General features: G+C 47.5%; 2 protein-coding genes across 19 annotated transcripts; one reads left to right on the top strand and one right to left on the bottom strand.

Moving 5' to 3' along the window:
* Positions 1 to 43: 43 nt before the first annotated feature.
* On the bottom strand, positions 44 to 3,822 carry Srsf2 (serine and arginine-rich splicing factor 2). 7 transcript variants are annotated; one of them, XR_003949366.1, is made up of 5 exons: positions 2,715 to 3,281; positions 2,168 to 2,478; positions 1,795 to 1,898; positions 1,003 to 1,108; positions 51 to 500 (listed from the first exon to the last, which is right to left on the bottom strand). XR_003949366.1 is itself a non-coding variant. In NM_011358.2 (3 exons), exons 1-2 carry the CDS (start codon positions 3,074 to 3,076, stop codon positions 2,175 to 2,177), a joined length of 666 nt encoding a protein of 221 aa, NP_035488.1. In that variant the 5' UTR covers positions 3,077 to 3,241; the 3' UTR covers positions 44 to 1,108; positions 2,168 to 2,174. The 7 variants fall into 7 exon arrangements, 3 of the variants coding, with proteins under 3 accessions (NP_035488.1, XP_030101584.1, XP_011247137.1); XR_003949365.1 differs by lacking the exon at positions 1,795 to 1,898 and having other exon boundaries at positions 2,715 to 3,822; XR_003949364.1 differs by having other exon boundaries at positions 51 to 1,108; positions 2,715 to 3,816.
* On the top strand, positions 2,358 to 25,807 carry Mfsd11 (major facilitator superfamily domain containing 11). 12 transcript variants are annotated; one of them, XM_006534144.4, is made up of 14 exons: positions 2,358 to 2,508; positions 4,147 to 4,320; positions 4,790 to 4,845; positions 8,621 to 8,728; positions 9,446 to 9,525; positions 9,644 to 9,740; positions 11,206 to 11,264; positions 11,670 to 11,814; positions 14,053 to 14,093; positions 16,038 to 16,103; positions 18,681 to 18,806; positions 21,441 to 21,615; positions 23,391 to 23,526; positions 23,928 to 24,950. In XM_006534144.4, the coding sequence occupies exons 2-14, from the start codon at positions 4,225 to 4,227 to the stop codon at positions 24,090 to 24,092; spliced, it is 1,350 nt and encodes a 449-aa protein (XP_006534207.1). In that variant the 5' UTR covers positions 2,358 to 2,508; positions 4,147 to 4,224; the 3' UTR covers positions 24,093 to 24,950. The 12 variants fall into 12 exon arrangements, with proteins under 12 accessions (XP_006534207.1, XP_006534205.1, XP_030102149.1 ...); XM_006534142.4 differs by lacking the exon at positions 2,358 to 2,508 and adding an exon at positions 3,379 to 3,904 and having other exon boundaries at positions 23,928 to 24,859; XM_030246289.1 differs by lacking the exon at positions 2,358 to 2,508 and adding an exon at positions 3,621 to 3,904 and having other exon boundaries at positions 9,471 to 9,525; positions 11,670 to 11,842; positions 23,928 to 24,859.
* Positions 25,808 to 25,945: the final 138 nt, after the last annotated feature.

The following is a 25,945-nucleotide window of genomic DNA, read 5'->3' on the forward strand; positions in this document are numbered from 1 at the left end:
TGTATAGGTCTTGGATTAAAATGAGGGAAACAAAAGACCAGGACACATTCTCAAAAAAGCTAACACCAAGAAAACACTTTAATCAAACTACAGAAACAATGGTTATAGTACAGAATATCCATAAGCAAAAGATACACCATGTTTTAAGTACTTACAAAGTTACAAACCATTTGCTTCCTTAACATTTTGATTTTTTTTTTAAAAGTTCACAACACAAGGATGATCAGATTTACCATTTTGCATTTTTTGAGGGAAGGGGGGTATATTTATCATCAGCTAGATGTGCTCACTGTATGCTCCATTATTTATATGCAAGGCCCGGGTGACTGGAAGTGCAGTTGTCAGGCATTTTAATAAACTGGACAGCCATTTGTTTCTGCACGACAAGGCATCTTTACACAGGAGCAATCAGGAGAAAACAGGAAACAGCCAAGCACTCTGCACTGCAACACGCCACCTTAACAGCTAACCAGCATTACTCAACTGCTACACAACTGCGCCTAGTGCACAAAAATACATAAGAGAAGAGATTAGAATTGTGTTGGGTAAACAATCCTTTAAAAAAAAAATTAAGTCTTTTCACCTGAAAAGTCTTTATACAAATTTGGGTTCAGATTATCATATAGACCTGAAGGTAAATAACATATATGAACAAATTACACCAACTTTCATAGGTTTTTAATTATTAAGAAGTGAAGGCAATGTTGAGTCATTCTGCTGACAGCTTTAGGCTGTATGTAATGGCTGTACATGTTTCCTTATTAAGTCAGGAGGCCACAAATTAGGTTACCAATCTGTTTAATTTCAAACAAAAAAGTCAGCACTATAAACAAAAATGAAATTTTACCTCAAATATCCAATCCAATAATGAAATCTGAAGTCGCTCACCTCACTAAATTACAAGAAATTTGAATAACAGCAACAAAATGGCACATAAAATGAAGTTTGCCACCTGAGGCAGATTAAAACAAGTAAAAAGTTAGACAAATGTTACAAAATAACCTTTTTAATAGCCAGTTGCTTGTTCCAAGGACTCTTCCATGGACCGATGGACTGAGTTTGTGGTCCTTTCCCCCAATGTCCTCTGTTAAGCCGCTTGCCGATTCATCTAGGTTTGAAAAGAAAGAGGTTCAGCTTACTTTCCACTACTAAAAAGGTTCCAAAGTGCACATGGTTTCATTATCAGGCATGTACTTACTAAGGCTCTGGTGAAACAAGTAGGTTACAGAAGGTTCCACCTGGCCATTATCAGTTTTTTTAAAGGCCCAAATGGGAGTTTTTCCAAAGGGTACCACCAGCATGTTCGGATATATGTGATTCTTGGCCAAATAACCAAGACCAAAAAAAAAAAAAAAAAAAAAAAAAAAAGAAAGAAAGAAAAAAGGGGGAAAAAAAAGGAGGCAAGGGAGGGTTAAAAGAAAAAAAAGGTAGGGGGGCAGGGTGGGGCTGTTTCCAAACAAAAACTTGCTATCAGAAATTAGTCTACACTTTGTAAGATGTTTGAAAATGAAACGTTTGGCAGTTGAGGATGTTCTTAATCAGCTACTTAGGGCCCTTTCCTTTAAAAAGAAAAATAGGACCAAACAATTTAGAGTTAAAGACACACTATCCTTTCCCCACCCGGTGCGGATCAATACCTGTAACTTTCTTTTGGGGTTCCAAAAGTTCATTGCTTCTTAATTGCAATTCCTTTGCCACATCCATTAGAGTAAGAAGTCCCAGTCAGCACAACAACAGTTGCACTGAATGTTTTTCTCTATGAGGATAGTGCATCTTTAACATTTAAAGACAAACCTGCTCCAATACACGCCCACAGAAACTGGTCCCTGGAGGATCAGCCAAATCAGTTAAAATCTGCAATACTGGCCAATATTCTTTGATAAAACAGGAGACCGCAGCTTTAAAGGGGGAAAATGCAGACGTTGGATAAAAACAGCAAGAAATAGTCATTTTCATTAATAGGTCTCAAACAGCATGAAACAGCCATTACTATCTAAGCTTTACACAATCCTCTCTGCAGACCCCTCTTCAGCATCACTCCCAAAGCTGAGTAACTTCAGAGCAGTAGTACTCTTAACACCAGGAGTCTTTATGCTAACAAGGCTCAAAAAACCTACTCCATACCCCACGGGAGTTAGGGCGTGTCTCAGATTCCCGCAGACATTACCATTTTCTTAGGAAGAAACTGCTCCCTCTTCTTCTGGAGACTTGGGTGGGCTCTTGGACCGCGACCTAGACTTGGACTCTCGCTTCGACACGGGCGGAGGGCTTCTCGATCGCGACCTGGACCTTGACCTCGAGCGGGATCTGGAGACGGAGGAGGACTTGGACTTGGATCTTCGGGCAGATCTGGACTTGGAGGTTGATCTGGAGCGCGAGCGAGTGCGGGACCGAGACTTGGAGCGGCTGTAGCGGGAGCGGCTTCGCGACCTGGACCGACTCCGGCTTCGAGATCGGCTGCGCCGGCGTCGCCGAGGGCTGCGAGTGGGACGTGAACGAAGCGACAGGGTGAGCTTGCAGGCCGCCGGTCCCGCCCCGCCCGCCCCGCCGCCATTATCTGGCTGCCAGGCGCCATTTCCCTTGCCGCGAGGCGGGGTCTCGCACGGAGTGGCCCGGCCCTGCTGCCACCCCGGCCGCGAGGGAGGGGCTGGCTCCACGTGCTCCGCGTACCTTTGTGCCCGTCCGCCTCCCGCTCCGCCCCGGGCCCCGCTCACCTGCGGCTCCGCCGCCCGTAGCCGCCGCCGCCGTACCGACGGGGTGGCGGGCCCCGGCGGCTGTGGTGCGAGTCGGGCGGGCGGCCGTAGCGCGCCATCTGCACCCGCAGCTCGCGGCCGTCGAGCACCGCCCCGTCCATGGCGTCCATGGCGTCTTCGGCGTCGCGCTTGTCGTGGAACCGGACGAAGGCGAAGCCCCGGGACTCCTTGGTGTAGCGGTCCCGCGGAATGTACACGTCGCCGACGCGCCCGTATTTCTCGAAGACGCGCCTCAGGGTGTCGGGCGAGGTGCGGTAGGTCAGGTTGTCCACCTTGAGGGAGGTCATGCCCTCCACATCGGGAGGCGGGCGGCCGTAGCTCATGGCTGCGAAGCGGCGCCGAGACCCTAACGCCCCGGACAGGCCCTCGCTCTCCGGAAACGCAGCTCCGTCAGGCGCTCGGTAGCTACAGTCCTCGTGGGTAGGGAGGGAGCCGCAAGGCCGCCGCAGAGCACCCGAACCTGACGGACGCCTGAGCAGCAACTAAGCGAGCGGGCGGGCCCCAGCGCGCATTTATACCCACCCTTACAAAATGGCGCCCGCGCCACCCGGAAATGAATCTCCTGATTGGCCCATTCGGCCGTGTTGCGTAACGTCGCCGCCGCGCGCCCCGCCCCTCCCAGGTGCGCCTGCGCACCGCGCGGCGGGCGGGCGGAAAGCGCGCAGTCACTGCGGTGGGGCGGGGGAGCAGCCAGAGAAGGCAGTTAGAAAGCCCGCCAAATGCTCTACCGTGGGTGCGTCCGCGAGAGCGCGGGGAAGGGGAAGAACGAGGCTCTATGGAGGGAGAAAGAGGAAGCGCGCCCCACCAGAGCCCCGCCCCTTCCCCACGCCAATGCCCGGGCTCCACGCGCCGTTCCGCCCAGCCTTCAGTCCCGCCTGTCAGAGCCGGTTCTTGCGCTCTCTTTTGCCTCTCTGTGTCCCGGGGCCACCTCACGTTCCCCTCTCCCGCCGCTCCTGACTGAGGCTCGCTGCCTTGGTTTCACTTCTCGGGGCCTTTGCTCTCTACGAAGGGACGGGTAGTGTAGACCTAAAGTACGCGCTAGCCACAGCGTGCGGCCGTACCCTCCCCTCCCCCCACGGGGCGCCGGGACTACATTTCCCGGCGGGCGCTGCGACCAGACTCTGGTCAGCTGACCGGTCTCGTGATCTGCTGTGAGTCAGGCCGGGAGGGCGGGCCCCAGCAGCTGCTACTGCTCGTCCTTGCCCCGGATCCCGTTCCCTGCAACTGGAGTTGCGGCGGGTAGACCCCGGGTCTCCTCTGCACTCGGTCGCGTCCCCGGAGGGTCCCGACTGTACCGGTGGGGAGAGATTTCCCTTAAACCCACGATTCCCATCCCAAGATTGGAAATCGGCAGTCTGGCTTCGTGGTTCTCTCATCTGGTTTCTTCCCTCAGGGCTGTCAGGGGGTTCGACTGGAGGAGAAGAGGTGACTGTCCTGGGCCGCTGCTGGCCTCTGAGCAAGCGGAGCCAAAATGTCCCCGGAGTCTAAAAAGCTTTTCAACATCGTTATTTTAGGAGTTGCCTTTATGTTTATGTTCACCGCCTTTCAGACTTGTGGAAATGTGGCGGTGAGTTGGAATCTGTACTCCTTCCTTTGAATGCCCGTCTGAATGCATTCCAGCTGTGACAATAAACGTTTATGTCCGCTACCACGCCAAGATTGCACCTCCTGTTTTTCAGCCTACCCTTTCTCGTTTTCTTAATTTTGTGTATCAGATATTTCGCGTTTACGTGGTGTTAAACACTTTCGTTTAATACTCAGATGCGGCTTGCAATTTGAGTATGGACCATAGTTACTTTAATTTTTGTGAATGTTAAACTCTGTATTTAGTGCTTGGGTGGCTTGTGGGTACAGTTGATTATCTGTTTCCCCATCTCGAGTATATCTTCTGCGGCAATTGAGTCGGTTTTTTTCTCCTCTCATGGTGGGCTTGGGTGAGAGGTGTGGATCATAACATTTTTTTTGAGTATTTAGACTTTCCTGCGGGGAGGGAGATGGCAAGACATTTTTGTTGATTAGTTTTATCTTCCACACAGCAAACTGTCATCAGGAGCTTAAATAGCACAGATTTTCATGGCAGTGGATATACCAGGTATTGTACTGTGTGCATGACTTTATTTTGCATGTCATAGTTCCATCCATCTCAGGAAAACCAGCAATAACATGTTGTAACTGAAGAGTAGCCATGATTGTGTCAAATCTGTCTCTCTTTTTCTGAGGTTTGAGCCACCCAGGTAGATCAGTAGATACAGACCCATACCTCCCAGAGTACGTGGATTAATCCTCAGAACCTACGTGGTGGAAGAAGAGAACCAGCTCCTGCAGGTTTTCATGTGTCTTCCACGCAGGAGAACACTCTCCTACCATACAAACATAAATTTTAAAATGTAGTAATAAAGTTACAGAGCAGGCATGGGGGTGCATGCCGTGAATCCCAAAATAAATAAGCGTGATGGTAAATTCTTTTACGATGATGACTAAAGGTCTTCTGTAGAATTAGGAGGCTTTGGGATTGAAAGCCTGGCTTCAGAACTGGGATGCTTTGCTACGTTCAGCAAGTTAGCTCTGTGACCCCAGGTTCTTTACTAAGATCATGGCTATGCAGGCAGTATAGTGCTTCTGGCTCAATATGCATGCAAGTCTTGTCAAAATCATGTTCTAATCCTGAACAGTGCTGTAGTTGTTGAAACATTGGATTTTTGAGGCTTTGTAATCTCATTCTCAATTTATAATTTCATCAGAAGCTTTAAGATTTTTATGCTGAAGCTGGGCGTGGTGGCGCACGCCTTTAATGCCAGCACTCGGAGGCAGAGGCGGCGGATTTCTGAGTTTGAGGCCAGCCTGGTCTACAAAGTGAGTTCCAGGACAGCCAAGGCTATACAGAGAAACCCTTTCTCGAAAAACAACAAAAAGAAAAAAAAAAAAAAAAAAAACAAAGATTTTTATGCTGAAGCTGAGCAGTAGTGACGCACGTCTTTAATTCCAGCACTTGGGAGGCAGAGGCAGGTGAATTTCTGAGTTCAAGGCCAGCCTGGTCTACAGAGTAAGTTCCAGGACAGCCAGGGCTATACAGAGAAACCCTGTCTCAAAAAAACAAAACAAAACAAAAAAAGATTTTTATGCTGTTTAGACATAGAAAATGAAAACTTCACAGGTCTGTAGTACTTTGGATTTGTAGCTGGAAATGTACTAAATACATGCACATATACAACCTCTCTCCCTCCAATTGCCTCCTCTCTTGTCTGGCGTGGAGCTTGTAGCATAATACAAGATAACCTTGAACTTCAGGTATCTACACCTCCCTAGTGATAAACTTAGAAACCTGTAGCATCAGGCCTGGCTTCAGGGTTTCCTTTTTTCTCTTTCCTCCTCTTTCCAATAACTTACATCAAAGAATTCAGCATTCTCTCAGAGGCTCTCCAAGACTCTGTTGCCAGGAAGGTGACAATGAGGCCTCTGTCAACCTGGCATTACCCCCTGCTGAGATACTGGACAAACTAGGCAGGGGGCGGTTGTTTTGTGGTTAGCAGGGTCCCACTCTGTAACCCTGGCTTGTCTTATTTATTGATTGATTGATTGATTTACTTACTTACTTTGGTTTTTCGACACAGGGTTTCTCGTGTACCCTTGGCTGTCCTGAAACTCACTCCATAAACCAGGCTGACCTCAAAATGACTGGTCTTAAAGTCACAGAGATCCTCTTGCTTCTGCCTCCTGAGTGCTGGGATTAACCAAGTGTACCTCATCTAACTCTGGGTTCTCTTATAGGAGAAAACCAAAACTTTGAATTGACAAGAGTCGCACATGTTTATCTCTATGTACAATGTATGTATACATTGTAGAGTTATGAAGTTAAGCTATACACACACTCTTTACATTTATTTGAGAAGAAAATCCTACCTTGTGGTCTCCTCTGACCTGGAACCCAGCCATGCTTAACCTGCTGAGTACTGGGATGGTAGGCAGGCCTTGCTATGCCTGGGTCCTTTTCCGTAATTTCTCTGTTTATAGGTTTGTTTGTAGGTTTATCCTCCCAATTTCAAAACTCTCCTAATTTGGTTCTTAATTACCCAAAATATATGTGGATTTTAGTGTCCGCTTTTTTAGATAGTTAAAACCGTTACAACTTTGTAGTACTGTGTTTTCTGTGTATTTTAAAGAACAAATGAAAGAATACATTCAATTTGTGAGCGGCTTATGGAAGCCAGAGAAATACGAATTTACAAATTGGAATGAACTAGGCAGATAAACACTGCCTAATAAATGAAATGAGGATCCTCAAGGTAGCTTGAGTTCAAGGAATGTATAGTAAAGTGGGTTAATCCCAGCACTTGGGAGGCAGAGGCTAGGGGATATTTGTGAGTTCAAGGTCAGCTGGTCTACAGAGAGAGTTGTCGTACATCCAGAGCTACGTAAGAGACCCTATCCCAAAACAACAACAAAAGATATGTATACTAGCAAGGGGAAAAAAGATACGTGTAGGGTTAGACATTGTGTGGATGCTTGTAATCCTGGTATGTGGGAGGCTCGGGCAGGAGAATTGTGGGTTCAAGGCCAGCCCTGGCTACATAGTGATAATCTTGTCTCAAAATCAACTGCCTAGATAAATAACTTGTATATTTATATGACCTATACGTGTAACTGAGCAGCGTCTATGTAACGGCTGAGGAGTGATTGAGAAATGTTCAGGCAAGTAAGATAAATTCTAGCGAAGCCCGCTATAACTCGGCTTGTTATCTGTAGCAGAGAAATGCCATGCAGCTCCCAGAAGCTGCAGTGGAGCAGATCACTTGCAGGCCCCTGGAGCAAATTCTCCCGGGCTGGGGGCTGACTCACCACTCCTTAAGGACTGACTGAACTCAGGCAACTCACTCACAGCAGCTCTGTCTCCTATAAAGTGAGGTTGGGTAGTGACACCTTCCTTCCATAGCATCGAGACTTAAAAGAGGAAATCTTTGTGAAGTGCTCAGCACAGTACTTCTCGCCACTCACTTCGTTAAAAGCAGTACTTGGAATCATGTTACAGGCAAGCCAGCTGAAAGAAGCATGATACAAGCCAGATGTGGCACGTTGTTTATAATCTCAACACTCCTCTGGGATGGACAGACAGGAGCGTGGCTGCAAGTTTGAGGCCAGCCAGGGCAAGATTTAGAGACCCTGTCATAACCAACAAATAAAAACAGCCAGTTTTTATTGTTTGCATGCCCATAATCTTTAGGCTGAGTCAGGAATGCCATGAGTTCAGACCCAGCCAGAGCTACATAGTAGGCCCCGTCTCAACAAAACCTTTTTCTACCAATCAATAACTAATATACTCATGAAGTAAATGTATATTTTTGTATGTTACATAAATGAGAACTTTATTCTAAGGATATAAATATATATTCTGACTAAAGTCTGTGACTTTTTTTGTGAACTTATAAAATTTACATATTATGAATAGAATTTTTGTTTTTGTTTTTGTTTTTCGAGACAGGGTTTCTCTGTGTAGCCCTGGCTGTCCTGGAACTCACTTTGTAGACCAGACTGGCCTCGAACTCAGAAATCCGCCTGCCTCTGCCTCCCGAGTGCTGGGATTAAAGGCGTGCGCCACCACGCCCGGCTATGAATGGAGTTTTACATTATCTTATTTTATATATGTATATATGAGTAGCCACATACCGCAGTGCATGAGTGGAGGTCAAAGGGCAGTTTAGGAGTTGGTTCTCTTGTGGTGGGTTCTGGGGATAGAACTTGGTCTCCAGGCTTGCACAGGTGCCTCTGCCCACTTGGCCATCTGGCCGCCTAAGCAGAATTTTAAACATGAAATTTTGGGATGCGTTACTTAAGGTTTTTGTTCTTTTTTTTCCCTTCTGTGTATTGAGCAGCTTGGCAATTATTTATGGCGTGTTCTCTGCTTCAAATTTGATCACTCCGTCCGTGGTCGCCATTGTTGGACCTCAGATCTCTATGTTTGTCAGTGGTTTGTTTTACAGGTGAGTGGCTCTTTTTTTCCCCTATCGCTTGTTAAATGGAGAGCACTTCAGATCATCTCTCAAGCACGTAGAAAGTAGTTACTTCAGGGGTCTGACTCTTGGGTTGTTGCTCAGGAACACTGAAGTTTTAACCAACGAGTGTATCAAGTTGGTTTTTATGTTTGAGACCAGGTCTCACGATAGCCCAGACCCAGGCTGTCCCCAAACTGGATCAGCCTTTAGAATTCTTCATACTCTCATCAGGTTCCAACCTGTCTAGTGGATATCAGCGTTTGTCTTATTAATAATCAGAATCCAAAAACCTGTTGGATTTACATTATCTTTCTCTTATGTTGGCAAGCAGATTTATATGAAATTAGGAGATGTTTCTGGGCGGAGCTTCATCCTGCACTGAGCTCCTGGCAGTTGCTGTAAACCTTCAAAATGTCCATTAACATCCCAATGTGGTAAACAGCAAGCAGCTTGACCTGGGGAAGGCTCAGTGGCAGACCACTGCCCTGTCACACTCAGAGGCCTCATCTCTTTTCCAAGGGCAAAAAAAAAAAAAAGAAAAGAAAAGAAAAAGGCCCAAACCAACTCACATTTCTGCTTCTTTCATACGAAAGCGCTTTCCAGGTGAAGCTGAGGAAGCGATCCTCTGTACTGGCCCTGGGGCGGCATGCTTAGCTCTGTCTCACATACTGTTTGACTGTAATGCGCTGACCTGTTGTATTTTAGCATGTACATTGCCGTTTTTATCCAGCCTTTCCCATGGTCCTTCTACACAGCATCTGTCTTCATCGGAATTGCCGCTGCTGGTGAGTGAGCACCCGGCAAGCACACTTCCCTGGGGCTGGGGCGCAGGTGCGGTGTACCGGTTAGTGCAGGGAGCTACCTGATGTCAGACTTTTAATGAACTTTTGCTTTGAATTTTAGTCCTTTGGACAGCACAAGGAAATTGCCTGACGATAAATTCTGATGAGCACACAATCGGGAGAAACAGCGGAATTTTCTGGGCACTCTTACAGTCTAGGTAATAATATCTTTAGAGCTCATTCCCCCCTTGGGTTGCCTTGTGACGTCACTTATTAGATCTTTACCATGTGGTACAGATTCCCTCAATGATTTATGTTAAAATTAGCAAATAGAAAATGTCAACCTAGCATCCTCTATAGTTTAGGGCTTTTGGGTTATTTGTTTAATTATCTTCATGCAAGCTCAGGAGGTGGGAGGCATTATCTGTAGTCCACAGATGAGAAAATGGAGACTAAAAGTTAACCCATGGAAATATGGCTCTCTGGGGTCCAGGAGCAGCATCCTTTCCCCAAGCTGCGCTGCCTGATAGCTGTGAACAAGTGTGCTTGGATTCAGAAGGGAGGATGGCGGCGCCAAGTCTGAACCATATGGCACGGGAGCTGCTTTCTGAGAAAAGCCACAGCGGTCATTCTCATTCTTATGCCTGTTGGTTTCAGGAGTCTATCCTGAAGAGCTGGGTATAGTGGGATGCACCTGTAATTCCAGCATTCAAGAGGTAGAGATAGGAAGATTGCAGTGAGTTCCAGGCCAGCCTGGAGCCAGCAAGATAGCTCATGGATAAAAGCTCTTGCCACCAGACCTGATGGCCTGAGTTCTGTCCCTAGACTCACGTGGTAGAAGGAGAGAACAACTCCCTCAACAGGTTGTTGTCCCCTGACCTCCGCTTGTGCCCTGTAGCCCCGGCTCACCTCTCCTGTACAAACAACTAAATGCAACAACAAAAAAGTTTTTTGGGTTTTCGTAAGACTTAATTTTGAATGTTTAGTTGGTGGTGGTGGGAGGGGTTGTATGTGTGTGTTTTATTTTCTGTTTGGTTGGGAGTCTCCCTCGGCTGGCCTTGATTCAGTGTGACTATTTTGCTTCAAGCCTCCCAAGGAGCTGAGAGTACAGGTGTACTCCACCAGGCCTGATACAGAAGTTTCGATTTAAAGAGTTAGAGATTGAGACAGAGGAGAGCTAGTGAGAGAAGTATGCCAATGGTTGGAGGTGTGGATACATAAATTGCACAGTTTGTTCACAGACTCTTTAAATTTTACAACTTAAAGATAGCATAAGTCTGTTTCCCAGGAAGTCACATGTGCCCAAGTGAATCAGGTCCTGCCGAGCGGTGCCAAGTCAGGTTACTGTCACATGCTTATGGGTCACTTAACTTTCTTAGAAAGTCAGGTGGCCCTGCTAAGGAACCTAGGGCAGGTAGGTTCTTTACAAAATCACCTCCCATTTTTCTCACTAGCTTCTTTCCTCTTTCCAAATAATGGGAGTGGTTTTAAAAGCCCCAAATGTGAGCTTAACACAGTGACTCAAGGCCTTTTGTTCCAGCATGCAGGAGGCTGAGGGAGGTGGCTCTCTTGAGTTCCAGGCCAGCCCGGAGTACATAGTGAGACCCTGTTTCAAGTAAATAAATGACTTAACCAGAGGACTCCAGTGATGCCCCAGCATCTTCTCCCTTTCTCCCCCCACAGCTTGTTCTTTGGGAATCTCTACATATATTTTGCATGGCAAGGGAAGACCCAGATCTCAGGTTGGTCTTGTTCACGTTGCTTTATTCAGATGGTTATGAAAGTGAGCAGCAGTTCTACAGAATGGCCCGTCTGCTCTAAGCAGCACTCACTCCTGGGAACGCCTGCCTTCTCCCAAGTGGCTGGGCTTTGCTTAGCCAGGCTCCCAAGGGTCTGTGTGCGCTCCCTTGTTGGATCCGTGCCCTCCCCAGGTTAGAAGCGAAAGTTCCGTTCTCGGACTGTTTCTTTTGCTCTTAGTATTCTCTAGCTGAGAGATGAAGATGAAAGTGGCTGTTTCCTTCTCCTAAGTTTTTATGGATACCTTAAAAATGTACTGAGGAAATGTTTCACTGCCTGGGGACAGCCAGTGGGGGTGACACTCACGGGCATTGTCTCACAGGCTCTTCCACTCTCTGCTTTGTCCCTAGAGCATGACCGAAGGACAGTGTTTATTGCTCTGACAGTGATAAGCCTCGTGGGGACCGTTCTGTTCTTTCTCATTCGGAAACCAGATCCTGAGAATGTCCTTGGAGAAGAAGAGTCTTGCGATGACCAGGACATGGAAGCCACCGAGTAAGACGCCCGGAACACTCTTCTTCGTGTTAGTGTAGATTTTGAATAGCCCTGGTCTAGGGATTACTAAGCTGGTCTATCCCAGCTACTCTCAGACAGACAGGCATGGGGAGAACTTTCCAGCAAAGGTGAAGGAGAGTCCCGGGGAACAGAAGGGGAGGGCCTAGAAGGGAGGCTGTGAAAGATCCCCGGGGACTTCCTTCCTTCCCCAGCTGTCAGATGACCCTACAGTACAAAACCCCTATCCCATCATGTCCCGAGGCCTCAATTACCTGCTCTGGTGAGCAGCAGCCTTCTACCCCATCTCCCTGTGGAGGCTGGGCTGATAGGAGAGGAGCAGATGCTCTGCCTTTAGTCCTGTGCCTGTGGCCCAGCGTTCAAGCTTCCTAGTGCTGTGGTGTGGATGAGTGTCGGGCCCTGCAGTTCTCAGGGCCTGAGCCCCTGGCCCTCACAGTCATCTGTACATGAGGTTTCCGATGCTGTCACTACATATCTTAGGCAGGCTTGGGCAGGAGACCCTCCTGCGTCAGCCCCTGCTGCTGGAATCCCAAGTGAGTGCCAGCATACTCGGTTACCTGAGCACATTTCAGGAGTGACATTGTTTCAGTTATCTGGTCACCAGGCATAGTGGCACATACCTGTAGTCCCAGTACTTGGGAAGTGGAGGCAGGAGGATTAGAAATTGAAGCTCATAGCAAGTTCAAGGCCAGTCTAGGCTACATAAGACCTGTTTCAAACCAAAACCTTACATAACCAAAAATTATAGGTGATTTGTCTAGTTAGGTTTGAGAGGGAGAAAAAAAGAAAAACGAGAGGCTTATTTTGTTTTTGAGTTGTCAAACTATGAAGGTTTTTTCCTTACAACTTTCCATCCATTGTTAAAAGTTTTGCCATTTACTTACTTACCTGTTTATTTGTCTGGGAGACAGACTCTCATGGCATAGACCAGGCTGGCCTCAAACTCACAAAGATTTACCTGACTCAGCCTCCTGAGTGCTGGGATTTAAGGTGTGGGCCACTATGCCTGGCTACTGTGTTGCCTTTGTAATTAACAAACAAAGAACTCATAAAACTCTCCCGTTGGAAATTGGCACCAGTGTTTAAAATGAAGGCGGTGGTCTTTGGGCTGAGGATATGCTAACATGATACAGTCACACATCGCATCGCATCGTGTGACGAGTTGCCTTTAGTGACAGACTGCTAGATGACAGCTGACCCATAAGATGATGTCACCTAGCCTGGCTCAGCAGACTTGGTGTACGCATTAAGTAGTATGTGAGGTTTGTTTCTCAGCTTTGTGTTAGAGCAGTAGTCAGCAGGAATTGGAGAAGGATCGTGTGCCCATGGAAAAGTGTGGTTCTTAGGAATGATGTCAGCCTAGTGAATATTCTCTCGTCCTGAACTGTCACCTACGTGCACAACTTCTGCGTCTTTGTTTCACTAACACCCGGCAGTGACATGTTCTTAATAGACTTGAGTTTTAGAGGCGGCAGAATTAATATGCCTGTAAGAAAATCTCAGAGCACCCTAACTGTGCCTCCAGCCAGTCATATTGTTGTCCTTATATCAGAAGATTTATTATTTATTTATTTATTTATTTACTTATTTATTTATGATTTTTTGAGACAGGTTTCTCTGTGTAGCCCTGGCTGTCCTGGAACTCACTTTGTAGAACAGGCTGTCCTCAAACTCAGAAATCCACCTGCCTCTGCCTCCCAAGTGCTGGGATTAAAGGCGTGCGCCGCCGCCACCACCACCTGGCTTGATTTTATTTTTAAATTAAAAAAAAAACCTTGTATTTAATATGTGTGGATGTTTCACCTTGCATGTGTAATCTGTGTACTGTGTGTGTGCCTGGTGCCCTTAGGGGATGGAAGAGGGCATCGGAGCTCCTGGAATTGGAGTTACAGATGGTTGTGGGTCGCTAAGTGGGTGCAGGGAATCGAGCCTGGGTCCTCTGGAAGAGCAGCTGCTCTTAGCCACTAAGTCGGAGCTCTAGACACATTGGTCTTTTTGTGTGTACACCTGTCTGTGTTTGAGACAGGGTCTCATTTTGTAAATCTGTCTGGCTTGGAACTCCCCAAGAGCCACCTGCCCGGGCCTCTGACATGGTGAAATTAAAGGAGTGTGGCCTGAGATTCCACAGACCTCAGTAGAAATGGGGCGGTCACTGGTCATGGGCTGCCTTTTTCCCTTGAGAGTTTCCGAGGGAGAAACCAGTCTGTTTTATTTTCCCAGGTCTGCCCAGAACAACGTGACAAAGGCAGTCGATGCGTTTAGTAAGTATTCTCTGGGTCTGAAATGCAAGAGCTATTGGGGAACACCTTCAGCATTTGCCTCCCCCTTTCCCTGGTAACTCTGGATTGACGGTCCCCAGGGTTTTCAGTCTTCCAGGTACGCCAGTTTCTCCACCAGTGTCTCTAGCATGGGGCTGTCAGGAGTGAACGGTAGCTCTGCCCGCCTAAGGAATGTGTGAGGGCTGGGAGGAGGCCTCAGGTGTGGGGACTCTAACTCAGGGAGGTGGGAAAACCCAAGCTGCTCCTGAGAGCAAGCATTCTATAAGTAAGGTTTCTCGCTGCCTTTGCACAGTGGTTCTAAGGATTCTGTAATGGGCAGCGGGCGACATTTTCATCCCAGAGAAGAAAGCTGAGGTTTCCAGGGTCCGTACTGAGCCCTCTCAGAGCTGTTTACAAGTAACCGAACAGTACTGGGCGCATGGAGGAAATGTTATCAGTGAGGTGGAGATGGGGAATGAGGTTGGGATTGGGTGGCTCAGTGGATGACAGGTGGGGCATGTGATTATCAGTGTCCACTGTAACTTTTACAAACAAGCGCCATCTATCTTACTGATGGGAAAACCGGCTGTCGGGAAGGTCTACCCAAGGTCAACCAGCCAGTCAGTAGGTGGCTGAGATGGATTTGAGCCCAGACTGATTCACACGGGAGACAGTCATTCCCTCAGACCCGGGCAGGCTCCAACTCCAGCCTCTCAGCTTCCTTGCTTTCCTAGGAGACGCCCTTGCTAAGGCGGTTACTCCTGGAGCAACCCGCTGCAGGCCATCAGCTCTTAGGACTTCACTGTGCCTGTGGCCCTTGGGGATATGAGGTCCCTTCTGCCAGAGCGGAAATTCTTGATCTTATCAGCTGACGCCTGGCTCACAGGTCACAAGGCCTCCTCTTAGAAAGAACCTAGGACGTGGGACATGTATGCTCTGTTATTAGAGCTGTTTAACTCAGCTTTTATACACTGCCTGTGTTTGAGGGATGCAGTCATAGTTATAAATTATAAACTGGGGTTTTATGTATTAGCAGGTAGGGTATAGTTGGGTTCCCTGCCAAAATGAGGTCACTGGAGGTCTGGCTTTCCAATTTATAGTCTAGGAACCTGTCTACCAGATGATCCACTCATGGCCAGAGAGTCGAGGTTAAAGCTCACAGAACCAGCAGGTTAGCAACTTTGTAAAGACTGATTTGCAGAGTGTAGCTCAGGCTCCCCTGAAGCTTGTGGATTCTCCCACTTCTGCCCTGTAATTCCAGTACTTGAGGGGCAAGAGGGCTAGCCATCATCTGTATACCGAGGACTTTGAGGCTAGCCTGGGGTACAGGAGATTCTCCAAAAATAATAATAATTAATAATTGAGATGCAGCTTTGCATATATGGTGGTCTGTGTCTGTAATCCTAACACTCGGGACAGTGACAGGGAGATTGACTTGTTCCAAGTTATCTTGGACTACATAGTAACTCCCAGTATACCCTGGGCCAGAGTGAGACCTGTCTTAGTAGGGAGTGGGCACGTCTTTAGCAATACGATCTCCACTGTGGATCTCATCTACACCTCCAGGTGCTGAGGCAGAGGTCGAGGTGTCTGCAAACAGCAGAGCATGGACACCACCGCCCAGCCTGCAATCAGTCTCTGACCTAAATCTCTGTCGACTGGCTCCTCAGTAGCCTCTCAGGAGCGTGCGCTCAGCTTTTCATTGTCTTGAGTAATTCTGGTTCCTTTCCCCTCCTCTGTTGTCATTAAGATCTAAAGACACAGGGAGGACAGTGTGTCTCTAGCACCAACGTGAACACTTGAAATGAGCATTCATGTCCCGTGCACTCTACTCTGAAGGTTTAGGCTCTCTGTTTCCTGGCTTCAGTGGTAAGAGGAGTGTTCTGGCTGAAGGGAATGGTTGCCGATTAAAATCCAGCTAAGTCTGTCCAATTGTTCTCCTTACAGAAAAGTCTCTGAGGCTGTGTGTCACCAGGGAGATGCTGCTCCTGAGCGTCACGACTGCCTACACAGGTACAGCTTCTGTCCCTCCTGTCCCTACACAGGTACAGCTACCCCTCCTGCCCTGCGGCTGCGTGCTGATGGCTGGACTTCTTACGATCTGCTCGACTGCACAGTGCTGTCCTGTCACCTCCTGAGGCTGCTTTCAGAGCAGCTGCTGCCACAGCCTCTAAAACAGTTTCCTACACATGTCTAGTACCTTTCTGAGTGTCATAGCCCGTCGTCAGGGCTCCGCCCTGCTCTGTGAATAAATAACCTCCTCCCTCCGTGAGCTCTTCATGTGAGTGACAGGAGAAGCCAGACCTCAGAGTGGCCAAAGGCCCCAAAAAGACAGCAGGAAAAGCTGACCAAGCTCTCCTGAAGGCACGTCCTGGACCTAGCCTCGGTGACAGCCAGTCACAGGGCCAACCCAGGTTCGGTGTGGGAGGAGCCTATTACCAGAGGTAGCCTGGACCAGCCTGGTCAAAGCAGCAGGGAGCACTCAAGATGTACCCAGGAGGGGTCACATGACTGACATCATGTAGGGAACTAGGGCTCTGTGAGAACAGCTGCAGCCCTTGGTCTCTTCTTCTAGGGAAGGTGGGATAAACATGGAACTTTCTGTGCACGTTGGAAAGAGTCTGTAAACATCACTGTGTCCATAAGAACAGCTGATGGTGTCCTAGCCCTTCAGGGCGGCTTTCTTATGGGCTGATGAGCCTTCAATGCGTGCTGTTTCTGTCTGCTGATATTATACCCTTGCCTTCTCCTGCCTGCGAGCCAGCTGTACAGAAGCATGCCCGTTTAAGTTGGGTTTTTACCAAAGACGTGGGAACTTCCCCCTTAAGCTGTCTTAGTTTGAGGCTCTGGAAAACTTACCATAGAATGGGGTTTAAATTGGGGCTTTTAGAACTTTTTCCACCGTTGATCTTTTCTTTTTCTTTTTTTTTTTTCTCGAGACAGGGTTTCTCTGTGTAGCCCTGGCTGTCCTGAACTCACTTTGTAGACCAGGCTGGCCTCAAACTCAGAAATCCGCCTGCCTCTGCCTCCCAAGTGCTGGGATGAAAGGCATGTGCTTTACCCAAGAAATTTTTATGTAATTCTATGTTAGTATATAAAATATAGGTAAGCAGGTATACAAAGCTGAGGCTATGGTGACCACACCCTTAATCTCAGCACTCGGGAGACAGAGGCAGGCGGATCTCTGACTTTGAGGCCAGCCTGGTCTAGAGTGAGTTCCAGGACAGCCAGGGCTGATTTTTGTTTTGTTTTTTGTTTGGTGGTGCTTGTTTGTTTACTTGCTTTTGTTTTTGAGACCTGATCTCTGATCGAGCACAGGGTGGTCTAGAGCTCACTGTGAAGCTGAAAGTAATCTCAACCTCTTGACCCTCTCTGTCTCCCAAGTGCTGGGATTACCATTTAATGATTTTGTTTTTAACGTAATTCAAACATCAGTGCTCTGACCCAGTGTGAGATTACACCTGTAATCTCAGTTTGACTTTCAGATGAGCAAGACCTTGTGTCCAAAAAAACCTGCTGTGGTTGGACTGAGGGTGCAGTTGCATACTTGAGTGTCAGCGTTTGCCTAGCAAAAGCAGAGCCATAGGTTGGAGTGCCAGTCTTGGAGTAAGAGTCAGGGGCAACCCAAAACCACAGACTGGAGCGATAGCTCAGCGGTTAAGAGCACTGACTGCTCTTCCGAAGGACCTGAGTTCAATCCCCAGCAACCACATGGTGGCTCACAACCATCTGTAATGAGATCCAATGACCTCTTCTGGTGTGTCTGAAGACAGCTACAGTGTACTTACATATAATAAGTAAATAAATAAATCTTTAAGAAAAGAAAGAAGGTTTTGTGCTCTTCCCAGGGGCTCAGGTTTGGTTCTCAGTACTCACATGGTGGCTCATATGTAGCTCTAATTCTGGGATCCAAAGGCCTCTTCTGACCTCTGCGGGCACTGTATGCATATGGTACAGAGACATACATACCTGCAGCCAAACACCATATGCACCATAATAAAAATAAATCAGCTGGGCGGTGGTGGCACAGGAGGGTCTCTGAGTTTGAGGCTAGTCTGGTCTACAGAATGAGTCCCAGGACAGCCAAGGCTACACAGAGAAACCCTCTCAATAAATAAATAAGCAAGCAAACCAGCCTTTGAAGAAAAAAAAAAACAAAAAACCTAAATGAACAAAAATGAAAACCAGCCTGAGCCTGTCAGAAAGATGCAAGTTTGAGGCCGGCCTTAGCTGCACAAGCGAGACCTTGTCTCAAAAATCACCAACAGCTGCCAGTCACACTGTGTCCCCTGAGTTCTGGGGCTCAGAAGTCAGAGAGCCTGTGTCAGCAATCACAGGGCTGGCAGAAAAAGCAGGAAGCAAGCCACCCTGGTGTCTCCTGCCAGAGTTCTGGTCTCGTGAGGGAGCTGTCACATGATGTAGTCATCTGAAGGCAGCCCTGCAGAGCCTCTGTGTTGGGGAGTGGAAGTGTCTCTGAATTTTGTCAGTGTGTCCTCAGGTAGGGCAAGCTCAGCTGCTATTAGACACAAACCAAAAATAGGAAAAAGCCTGGATGGACAGTTAAACTAACCCTGGTTTTCCCCTCCTAAGGTCTGGAGCTGACCTTCTTCTCTGGGGTGTACGGTACCTGTATTGGGGCCGTAAACAAATTTGGGACAGAAGAGAAAAGCCTCATTGGACTTTCTGGAATTTTCATCGGCATTGGAGAGATTTTAGGTAGGTTGGGTTTTTTTAGTTTAAAAACCTTTCATTCAGAGTCAGGTTGGAAAGCTGGCTCTGTAGGAGTTCAAGGCTAGCCTGGGCAATAAAAGGAGACCCTGCTTCAATTTTAAAAAGGAAGAAGAGCCAGGCATGATGGCTCCTGACTACACTCCTGAGTCTTGAGAGATGGAAGCAGGGTGACTTGAGGAGTTCAAGGTCATCCTTGGCTGTATAATGACTTTGGGTCAGCCTGGGCTGCTTAAGACCTTATCTCAAAAGAAAAGAAAGGAAAACAAAAACATTTTGTTGGCATAAAGATAGAAATTTTAGGTCTCCTTCACCTCTGTCCTGTCCTTGAGTTTCTATCTCCCCTACTTATTTTTATCCAAATGGGTGTATTTTATTTTTCCATCATCACTATTTTTTTTAACTTTTGCTTATTTGTGTGTGTATGCAGGTGTGTGCACACAAGGCCAGTAGAGTGTGTGTGCACGAGTGTATACAGTGGAGGGCATCTAAAGTCCTCTATCACTTTCTGTCATTTCTTTGAGGCAGGGTCCCTCCCTAAACTTGGAGTTGAGATTTCTTGGGTAGGCTGGAAGTCTTTGTGCCCCTGCAGTCTTCTCTGCCCTCCTTGCAGCTGGGCTTGGGTGCTGGGATCAGAGCCCTGGCTAGGGCGATGGCACCCAGGTAGGAGGCGTGCGACTAGTCTGCTGCGGTTAAGCTGTTGTCAGCTGTCACAAATCTGGTTCTGCAAGGTGCTTCAAAGAGAGCCTTATTGCTTCAGGGAACAGCCTGGTTCTCCTGGAATGATTGTTCCCGCTTGGGGTGATGTCATCACAGGGTGAGCTGTCTGTGAGGCTCTGCTGCCTGTACATTTAAGTGGATGGTTAGAAACCCGCTGACACCTTTGTGGGGGTCTAGAAAAGGACGCTCATTGTAAAAGCTGATAGCAAGGCGCTCAGGACTCAAAGATTTGTGCTTGCTTTCAGCCTCAAAGCTGGTTAAGGCAGGTTGGATGCCATCAATTTCCACAGACTCTCATGGAGGCCAATGTGTGTGCAGAACTAAGAGTGTAACCCAGAGAGCAGGACAGCAGAGACTGATGGAAAGTGGGGGGTGGAGGGGTGGGGGGTGGGGTGTTCAGTACGGGGGCAGGCCTCATCCTGCCTTCAGTTTCCTCATGGGCACAAATGAGTCAGCAGGGTTAGATATAGCTCACAGAACTCAGGAAAATTCTAGATCTACCCTGTTGCTTATTAAGAAGAATGCAGGGCTGGTGAGAAGGTTCAGTGGGTAAGAGCACCCGACTGCTCTTCCAAAGGTCCAGAGTTCAAATCCCAGCAACCACATGATGGCTCACAACCATCCGTAACGAGATCTGACTCCCTCTTCTGGAGTGTCTGAAGACAACTACAGTGTACTTACATATAATAAATAAATAAATAAATAAATAAATCTAAAAAAAAAAGAAGAAGAAGAAGAATGCAGGCTAGCAGGATGCTAGGCGCTCCAAGATTGTTCTTCAGAGGGCCTGCACCAGCTGTGTGGGCACGGGGGAGCAGGGCACAGTGTGGCGTTGCATTGTGTGATGACCCGATCCCAGGTCAGGCACAGTGTGGCGTCGCATTGTGTGATGACCCGATCCCAGGTCAGCGTAATAGGCATATCAACCACCTCAGGGCTATAGCATTACTTTGTGTTATGGAACTTTTCAAATCCTTTCTACTAGCTATCTTGTAGCCCACAGATAATTGTCATTAGCCACAGTTACCACACTGTGCTATAGAATATTGTCTTTTTTTTTTTTTTTTTTTTTTTTGAGATGGCCTTGCTATGTAGCTCTTGGCTGACTTGGAACTCACAATATAGAATTAGGCTAGCTTCAAACTTGTTACAAGTTTGTGCCACAGCCCTATTCATGTTAGAAGTTTTTTAACTGCTAGCCTTGGGGAAGAGGGGATGCTAGGAATTACCTGGAGCCTTGTACATACTAGACCAGCCACCCTACCACTGAGCTAGCTGCTTACCACACTCCAGTTTTAAAACCATGAGACAGAATCTCACAAAGTTGCCCAGGCTGGCTTTGAACTCCTTCCCTCAGTCTCCTGGTCCCTAGATCCATAGGACAAGCCACTGGCCTTGGCACTAAGCTGTTATGATGGGTGAACCTTCCTAAAAGCCTTTGTTGCCACCCTACACTTTCAGGGTGATTCATCCAGTCATGAAGCGGACAGGCTGTGGGGTGGGTGACGGGTCTAATCCCACCCCCCACCCCCCACCCCACCCCCGGGAGGTGGAGGCAGGGTCAGCACAGGCCTGGGCTACCTGAGGCCCAGTCTCACTACAAGAGTGGTAGTTGATGAGTTATGCACGGCCTTTTGTTTCTCTAACTAGGCAGCAAGCATAGGAGGTGTATTGATGTATTAATTCACAGAAAGAATAGCAAGAGCATCGCTGGCTGGAAGTACAGCTAACGTCGATGCCGTGGCTATGAGTGCTGTGGTCATCCTGTGTTCCCACTGTGACGGTCCCTGTTTCTGGGCAGATGCTGGACATCTGAGATTCATCCTCTGCTCACACTATGACCTGTGACTGGTTCTATGGTGGGTGGAACCCCCTGAAGTGTTCCTGTGTCCTAACCTACAGGTGGGAGCCTCTTCGGCCTGCTGAGCAAGAACAGTCGCTTTGGCAGGAACCCGGTCGTGCTGCTCGGCACCCTGGTGCACTTCGTAGCCTTCTACTTGATCTTTCTCAACATGCCCGGAGACGCGCCCATTGCCCCTGTGGAAGGGACCAACAGCATTGCATACATCAGGCCCAGGTACGCTGACTGTCCAAGTGGAGCACTTAAACCTCAGAATCTGTCAGCTTTGTGAGGTCACCTGGCAAGAGCTGAGAGAGCGGAGAGTACCGAGGTAGTTTTGCAATGGTTGCTTTTAACCTCTGCCTTCCTGGATCATCTCTTGATCCGTGCAGGGGTACAGAAGTATCTGATGAGAATTTTATCCTCGGCTTTTTAACAGTGAACTATTCCCATGTTAGAAGGGGACACAGAGGAACAAGGCGGCAGCTGTTGGCCGAGCAGCTGTTCAGTCCTTCGTGGTTTGAGGGTGTCAGTCGATTTCATTTGACTTTAATTCATCACAGATGCAGTGTCTGGGGATAAACCCGTAGGCCCAAGGGAGCCTCACCCAGGAGACAGTCTTTGCTTTCCAAAGAGAGTAGACCAGAATTTGCTAGACTGTGAAGGTCTCTGTGTGTAAGCATAATTGTTCACTGCAGAGTCAGTAGGGAGGCTGGAGTTGGAGCCCTGAATGTAAAATGTTTACTTGGAGTCAGATGGAGTGGTGGTGCACACATTTAGTCCCAGCGCTCTAGAGGCAAAGGCAGGTGGATCTATAGTTCAGGGTCAGCCTGGTCTACAAAGTGAGTTTAGGATAGTCAGCCAGAGCTACACAGAGAAAACCTGTCTCGAAAACAAACAAGAAGAAATTTGCCTTGAATTTGGGAGATCTTGGGTTCAATCTCCAATAGCACAGAAAAGACCTCAGCCATGTTAGTATTTATTTATTCTTGTTTGGGGACAGGGGTGTTGCACACTTGTGACCTTTTCGCCAAGGAGGCTGAGGCTACAGGATCACAAGTTCCAGGGCAGCCTGGGGTCTGTACTGGGCCTGGGGAGTGGTACGGTAGCAGGGTTTGCCTAGCATTAATGAGTCCCTGGGCTCAGTCCTCAGCAGCCTCTTCACCAAATAAAAACAAAACAAACTGCTTTTGTTGGGAGCATGGTTTTATATTTGGTGAATATTGGTGCTACACATTTAACTTCTTTCTAGAGATTCACTTTAGTTTTATGTATGTATGTATGTATGTATGTATGTGTGTATGTATGTATGAGACCCGTGTATGTATGTATGTATGCATTGAGACTGATGTATGTATGTATGTATGTATGCATTAAGATTGGTGTATGTATGTATGTATGTATGCATGTATGTATGCATGTATGTATGCATGTATGTATGCATTGAGACTGGTGTATGTATGTATGTATGTGTGTATGTATGCATTGAGACTGGTATATGTATGTATGTATGCATTAAGATTGGTGTATGTATGTATGTATGCATGTATGTATGCATTGAGACTGGTGTATGTATGTATGTATGTATGCATGTATGTATGTATGTGTGTATGTATGTATGAGACCGGTGTATGTATGTATGTATGTATGCATGTATGCATTGAGACCGGTCTTTCTACAGAGTCCTGGCCGTCCTAGAACTCCCTAAGACCAGGATGGCCTTGAGCTGACAGAGGTCCATCTGGTTCTACCTTTGGAATGCTGGGATTAAAAGCATGTACCCACCACCCCCAGCTATTTTTATTTAAATTACTCATATATGTGGGGGGGGGCATATTTGAGTTCAGGTGGTGCCTGTGGAGTTCAAAGAAGAGCATTGGGTCCTCTGATGCTGGAGTCATGGGTTCTGGGAACCAAACTCAGGTCCTTCCCAGAATCAGCGCATGCTTCTGTCTGACCACTGAGCCATCTTCCCAGTCTTATGTGTTTTTTGCTTTTTTGTTTTCCTTCAGCAAAGAAGTTGCCATTCTCTGCAGTTTTCTGCTGGGTCTGGGAGACAGCTGCTTCAACACCCAGCTGCTTAGCATTCTGGGTTTTCTCTACTCGGAAGACAGCGCGCCGGCCTTCGCGGTCTTTAAGTTTGTTCAGGTAACTGGGTTGTGCTGCAGTCGGTTTCCTTCCCGTTGTCCTCGGTCACTGGGGGTTTAAATGAATGCTGGGTGTCCTGTAAAGGGGGGTGAGGAGAACCAGGCACAGTGGGCTTGCTTAGGTGAGAGGCTTTAATTCTGGTCTCTGCACTTGAGTGAATACTTCCTTAGGTACCAGCCCCATCTCTCCAGAGAGTCTCAGACTTCTCATCACTTTATTGTACTATTATAGTGCCACAGCTTACTGGATTATTGCTGTCAGGCAAGTTGGGGTGCATTTGTGAGCTGGGGACCAGTGAAGTCTGTCTTCACGGGCACTGCCAGTTGCAGATGTCCTTTGGGCTGACTGTGGAGCATCTGAGGCCCCAGCATCCACTTGGTGATTTATCTTGTTTCTTCTAGTCAATCTGCGCAGCCGTGGCCTTTTTCTACAGCAACTACCTCCTCCTCCACTGGCAGCTCCTGGTCATGGTGATATTTGGGTTTTTTGGAACCATTTCTTTCTTCGCTGTGGAGTGGGACGCTGCTGCCATCGTGGCCCGAGGCTCGGACTACCGAAGCATTTGATGAGAAAACAAGTGTCTCCAAGAAACACAGCTGGTCACATGGCAGCTGGTTAAATCCGACGGCCTGTCAGTCTCATAATCGCTAAAGCGAGAACGGAGACTGTGAAATCGGGCGGGGTTGGTAGTAAAGTTTACATATCCTAGCGGCACACGCTAGCGGAGGAAGGGAATCCCGCTCTATCCGTTACAGCTGTTCTGAGATGTTCGTCCACCCCCTCCCTCAGTTCCTCACAATCAGGGCTCCTCCATCCTCATTCTCGAGGAACGATCCAGCCTGGCTCGCCATGTGTCACGAGATCCTTGCTGGCTGTGGAGTATGCCTCACTCTTTCGAAATAGGAAGCAGATGCCACTCCATGTGTGGGTCTGGGAATGACTTTCTGAAACACAGCAAGGATGCTGAGACACGTTGTTTTGAGACAGGATCTCACTGCGTAGCCCAGGCTGGTCTTGGACTTGCAGCCCTCCCCTGCCTCCAGTGTTGGGGTTATTGCCCAACACTGGATTTAAAACGCTCCAATCCTAAGAGTTAGGGTCTTGATATGCAGCCTTGGCTGGCCTGGACTTTGTATACCAGGCAATGCTCCTGCCTTTGTCTCCAGAATGCCTGGGTGGTGAGAATATGCTACCACACACCGCTGAGACTTCAACTTCTCCTAAAATGCTTTGTTGAACAAGTCTTACCTTGTCACTCCCAGCAAGGGGCTGGTTATGTGTAATGAGGTAAAGACTGTGTCATTTGTCAACTAATAAAAGCATATTTAGAGAAGGAAAGAGTATTTACTGGGAGGGGGAGGACTCATGCTGTGGTTGTCCTGACCGTTACAATAAAGAAAACTCCGGCCATCCTCTGTGGGAAAGTGCGTAAGCACTGCAGACTGTCTCCCACAAGGACTGACACTCTTACGATTGAGATATTAAATTAATTAAGCATCTAGATCAGGTCTAACATGTATGTACTGCAGCTTGGCCTCCAACTTGTGCTCTTCCAAGCCACAAACAACCTCTGGCTAAAATTCACCAACTTAGTGTGTATGTGTGGTGTGTGTGCATAAGGTTGTATAACTGCCACCATATCTAATGACAATATTTTATTTTTAAATTCTTTTTTATTTTATTTATTAGTGTATGTGTTTGCCTGTGGCTTGTCTGTATATACATTCTGCCTACAGAACTCAGAGAAGTCAGATGGAGATTGGATCCCTGCGAACTGCATTTACAGGCAGTTAAAGACCACTGATATGGGGTGCGTTCTCTGGTGTCTTAGTTACTTTCCTCTTGTGAAGAGATACCAAGGCAACTTGTTTCGAGACAGGGTTTCTCTGTGTAGCACTGGCTGTCCTTGAACTCACGAGGCTGGAGAATCTGGTTGAGTGCTGGGATTAAAGTGTCCACTATTTCTTTGTTTTGTGTCGATGTACCTTGACGGATGTATTCGCCTAGCTTTCTTGTTTTTCTTCTGTATTAAAAGTCTGGTGCCTGCTTGGAAAAATTACATTAAGATACACAGTCAAGGGCTGGCGAGATGGCTCAGTGGGTAAGAGCACCCGACTGCTCTTCCGAAGGTCCAGAGTTCAAATCCCAGCAACCACATGGTGGCTCACAACCATCCCCAACAAGATCTGACTCCCTCTTCTAGAGTGTCTGAAGACAGCTACAGTGTACTTACATATAATCAATAAATAAATCTTTAAAAAAAAAAAAAAAAAAAAAAAAAGATACACAGTCAAAAAAAAAAAAAGGTGTGCACTACCAATGCCCAGCCAAGGGAACTTGCTTAAGGGTTTATTGGCACTTAAAAGTTCCAGAGGGTAAGTCTGTGACCATCATTGTGGCAAGCATGACAGCGGGACAG

The sequence above is a fragment of the Mus musculus genome, chromosome 11, assembly GCF_000001635.26.
Source record: "Mus musculus strain C57BL/6J chromosome 11, GRCm38.p6 C57BL/6J".
NCBI classification, from domain to species: Eukaryota; Metazoa; Chordata; class Mammalia; order Rodentia; family Muridae; genus Mus; species Mus musculus.